We start from the raw sequence: 4,594 nt of genomic DNA on the forward strand, positions 1-4,594 counted from the left end.
ATAATAAAAAATCACTTATTTATTGCAAAAATTGTGCAGAGAAAACGTCAAAAAATGGAAATTTATTTTCATAAGCGTTTCATATTCAAAATTTTTGACTTTTTTCAATTTTTTTAGGTTCAATTACGAATTATGGGTATAAATAATAAGAATTTTTTCGCTGCCTGTTATAGGATCAATATCACGGACGCCATTTGTCCAGCAGCTGAGCAACTCGCACGCGTACCTGCCAAATGGGATGCTTCATATGTCCGCCATTTTTAAATATTTTTGGAAAAAAAAATACGTATGGACAGTCCAAAACATATATAAATAAATGTTTAAGTTTGAAAAATATAGAAAAATTCTTTCTCCTACAAAAAAATTCTTGAAAATAGCTTATTTTTCCTCGTTCTAATTGGATTTCCCCCCTTAAGTTCTCATTGTAGATCACGTTTTAGAGGCTTTCTACAATAAGCAATAAGTATTAAGTTGCAATAAAATTGACCAATTACAATGGATTATCCTTCTAATAGTCAACTGTGATTGGTCAATTTTATTATGACTTAAGATTTATTGCTTATTGTAGAATGGAATGCTTTACGGAAAGCAGCACATTAATTGTTTATCGTGTGCAAATTTTCGTCGCGTGGCAAGCGTTGTCGCGATCTGTGTACAGAAGCCACTATAGTAAAAAAGTAACGATACAAGTAACGATGAATTTCGTTACTCGTTACTAAAGAAAATGTAACGCAGTCACTTTTTTGTTACTAATACAAAAAAGTAACGGCGTTACCAAATCGTTACTAAAAAAAAGTGATGAAATAGTAACGCGTTACTTCCCAACCCTGATTTACACTATGTACTATTACTTCAGTTCTTGTCATGATCAATTACCACATAAACCTGTGAGTAATAGCTCGCGATAGTGACCATTTGATACACTAGTAAAATTTCATCGAAAAAAAATATATGTTCAAATCGTTTCACAAACGAATGTGCCATCAGAAGAAAAAAGAGATTTACGTGGTATCCATGAGTCATACTGGAATCGAAGATCAAACGATCTCCCCGATCTGCTATTGATGGTTTCACGAACGTACAAGTGGCTCTAGTACTCTGGCCTTTGTTGTAATGAAATTGAATGCGTATTTCGTTCTCAATCATTGTAAATTCTCGGACAGCTATATCCTTGTGAGCCGGAACTTTCTCGTTTCTGTGATATTTTTCGACGATTTTCTGCAACATATATAAAAACTCGATCATGCGTACTATGTTATTATAAATTAAAAGAATATTAGCATAAAAAAGATGCATTACTGTGATATGTCGAAAATGAATGTTATCCACCGCCGAACCGCTTCCATCGGTCGAAAATTCAGCCTGCCTGTTAAAAATAATAGAAAAAATAGTAAATATTTTAAGCGAACTTATTAATAAATATTTTAGCGAACTTATTAATAGTCTTTTACAAGTATTGTTTAAAATTACCGCCTTGAGAAACATTCAAAAGGTTTTAGTCATCATTGCTAATTATTAAAATCATTATTTGTTATAAAATTATCAAAAACTTATTAACAAAACAGAGATTAAATAAAAATAATAATTTTTGAGCATGTAAATAAGGACGGTCAACTTGTATGTATACTCGTGATCGGAAAAGTTATCTGGCTTTGTTTTTTTTATAAGTTTAGAAACCTATTCTTCTTGTTTGATAAGAGAGCTCTTTTATTGGAAAATAAATTCTTCCATTGGATAAAAAGGATATGTTCTTAAATTTACAAAAAAAAACCAGGTAATCTTTCCGACTATCAGTTTACAGCGACAAGATATTGTTAAAGACTGTCAACTCTGACAGAATTATTATTGTTCGGTTTTATTACTAGTGGCAAATGATTTTGAGTATTTAAATTACAGAGTTATTAATGTTACAGAATAATTGAGTGATTATAGCGACAGTGATAATCATTGAGGTATTATTAAATTCCTGTGATGAAATACTAATGTGAATTATTCCCCAATAACGAGATAGATAAGCATCAGTTTTCTCATGGTTAATATGAATTGTTTCATATTTTATATTATTTAAATTAACTTATTGTTTACTTTAGTTCGTTATAATATTTAGTTAAAAATCTAAAAACATGTCGGTTATGGTTCGTTGATATACATTATAACAATATTAGTCGCACTTCGACTGCATCGTATATATACTAAGTGTGCAACTAAGTTTCCGGGTTTTTTTTGATCAATGAAAAATGGAAAATTTCAAGAGAAATACAAAAAATGGTTTATTCGAAGTATCGTCTCTCGCTAGCTACACATTTTTGTCATCTTTCTGGCAATACATGAATACCGTGACGATAAAACGACGCGTCTTTGGACCGAAACCATTCATCCAACCAATTTTGCACTTCTTCGAAATTGGCCAACCAAGCCATGCGCCATCGATCGGAACAAGTGATAATCGGAAGGGGCCAGGTCTGGTGAATACGGCGGGTGCGGTAGCAGATCCCATTTCAGCGTTTTGATGGTGACCTGGACGATGGAAGTGCGATGGCACAGAGCGTTGTCGTGTTGCAATATCACTCGTTCGTGTCTCGTATCCCATTCTGGCCGTTTTTCGAGCAATGCATGGTTCAAATTGATCAGTTGTTGTCGATAGCGATGCCCATTGACAGTTTCGCCCGGTTTCAGCAGCTCATAGTACACGATTCCTTTCTGGTCCCACCAAACGCAGAGCATTGTCTTCTTTCCGAAGCGATTTGGCCGTGCCGTCGATGTTGATGCTTCGCCAGGTGAAAGCCACGATTTTTTGCGTTTGGGATTCTCGAAATATATCCACTTCTCATCGTCAGTAACAATTCGATGTAGGAAACTCTTTCTTTTATGCCGCAAAAGCAAAATTTCGGAAGTGGCTCTTCGATTTTCGATCTGTCTCTCAGTCAACTCATGCGGCACCCATTTTCCTTCCTTTTGAATTTTTCCCATGGCATGTAAACGTTTGGAAATACCTTGTCCTTAGTGTCGAAATCGCCACTTCTGAAGCGTTTAAACCTATCACAGGTAATTTTTGATGGTGCATGTTCGCCGTAGGCCTCCTCAAGCAAACGTGCTTCAGCTGCATTTTTTTCAAGTTAAAGTAGAAAAGCAAAGCTTCCCGCAAATGCTGTTTATTTGGCACAAAACTCGACATCTTCATTGTTAGAAAAAATATTTTTGCGTTGCGATATGTGTTGGTATTATGACTAGTTATTGTTGACAGATGTCCAAGCTATAAAAAAAACACAACTTTAGACATGTATGTCGACTACATGTGTTGTTAGCGCCATCCATGTGTGAAACCCGGAAACTTAATTGCGCACCTAGTATAAGTATAATTCAGTAAAATATCATCATAGCTCATTGGCTATGACTCACTATGAGTTCTAATTCGATTATTTAGGTTAAGTAGTGGATAGCGTGGTAAGAAAGGATGAGAGTGTTAACAAGAGAGTGCTATAACAACGGATTGAAACAACGTAGCGATATAAAATATCATAACAAACAAAGGTTTTTCTAAAAAAAAAAAAGGCAAAAAAAGGCGCCAAGTGCATGCGTTTTCTCGTAAATAAATATTATAAAAAAAAGTTATTAGTAAAATTTTCACAAAAAGAAATGATATCAAACGGTTTATGCCAAGTGAAATTAATTTCATACACAATAAATATTGTTATAACTACTTTGTATGTATGAACACTACATTAAGTATCTGCTGACTTTATCTTCTGATAATTACACAGAATTGGGAAGAAATAATGTTTAAAAGCTTATTTAGTAAATATACAAAATAAAAATTTTGGGAAAATTTAAATAAAATCTCACACGCACACACAAAACACTTGATGTGCCAGAGAGGATCGCATTAATACTTTTAATGCTTTACGAAAATCTTTAGGACATATGTTGTACAAGTAGCATTAAGAGAATGGGCATGCTAAGTATTTTGTGTATGTGTGTAAAATTTTACCCTGACACGCCAAGTGTTTTGTGTGTGCGTATAAAATTTTATTTAACTTTTCCCAAAATTTTTATTTTGGTATGTTTACTAAATAAGCTTTTAGACATTATTTTTTCCCAATTCTATTATCAGAAGATAAAGTCAGTAGATACTTAATGTTCATACGTACAAAGTAGTTATAACATTTATAGTCTATGAAATTAATTTCACTTGGCGTAAACCGTTTGATATCATTTTCTTTTTTTGAGAATTTTACCAATAACTTTTTTTATAATATTTATTTATACAAGGAATAAATAAATGCACTTGGCGTCTTTTTTAACTTTTTTTTTTTAGAAAAAAGTAGGTTTGTTACGATACCTTTTTCTCGAAAATGACTAATAAATACCTATTGTACACATAAACATAACATAAAATGCATCAATAAATTGATACAGATAGATGAGATTAAATATATTTATTCTTTAGTATAAAAAGTAGAAGTCCATTTCTCTCTGTGCTATCTTTTCACTCCTCTGTTTTTCTCTCTCTCTCTCTCTCCCTCCCTCCCTTCCTCTCTCCCCCCTCTCTCTCTCTCCCCTCCCTCCCCCTCTCCCTCTCTCCCTCTCCCTCTCC

General features: G+C 33.5%; 1 protein-coding gene across 1 annotated transcript in view; it reads right to left on the reverse strand.

Moving 5' to 3' along the window:
* The window catches only part of LOC116845726 (dynein regulatory complex subunit 7-like), a 17,302-nt gene extending 15,940 nt beyond the window's left edge, over positions 1-1,362 (reverse strand). Inside the window, exons 1-2 of the mRNA XM_032818767.1 lie at positions 1,300-1,362; positions 1,006-1,218 (exon numbers count right to left, since the gene is read on the reverse strand). Of these exons, the coding sequence (XP_032674658.1) occupies positions 1,006-1,146 (141 nt within the window). The 5' untranslated portion in view covers positions 1,147-1,218; positions 1,300-1,362. The remainder of the gene's footprint in view (positions 1-1,005; positions 1,219-1,299) is intronic.
* Positions 1,363-4,594: the final 3,232 nt, after the last annotated feature.

This window comes from Odontomachus brunneus, unplaced genomic scaffold (genome assembly GCF_010583005.1).
Source record: "Odontomachus brunneus isolate Ranch 3 - 2012 unplaced genomic scaffold, Obru_v1 Obru_scaffold_057, whole genome shotgun sequence".
Lineage (NCBI taxonomy): Eukaryota > Metazoa > Arthropoda > Insecta > Hymenoptera > Formicidae > Odontomachus > Odontomachus brunneus.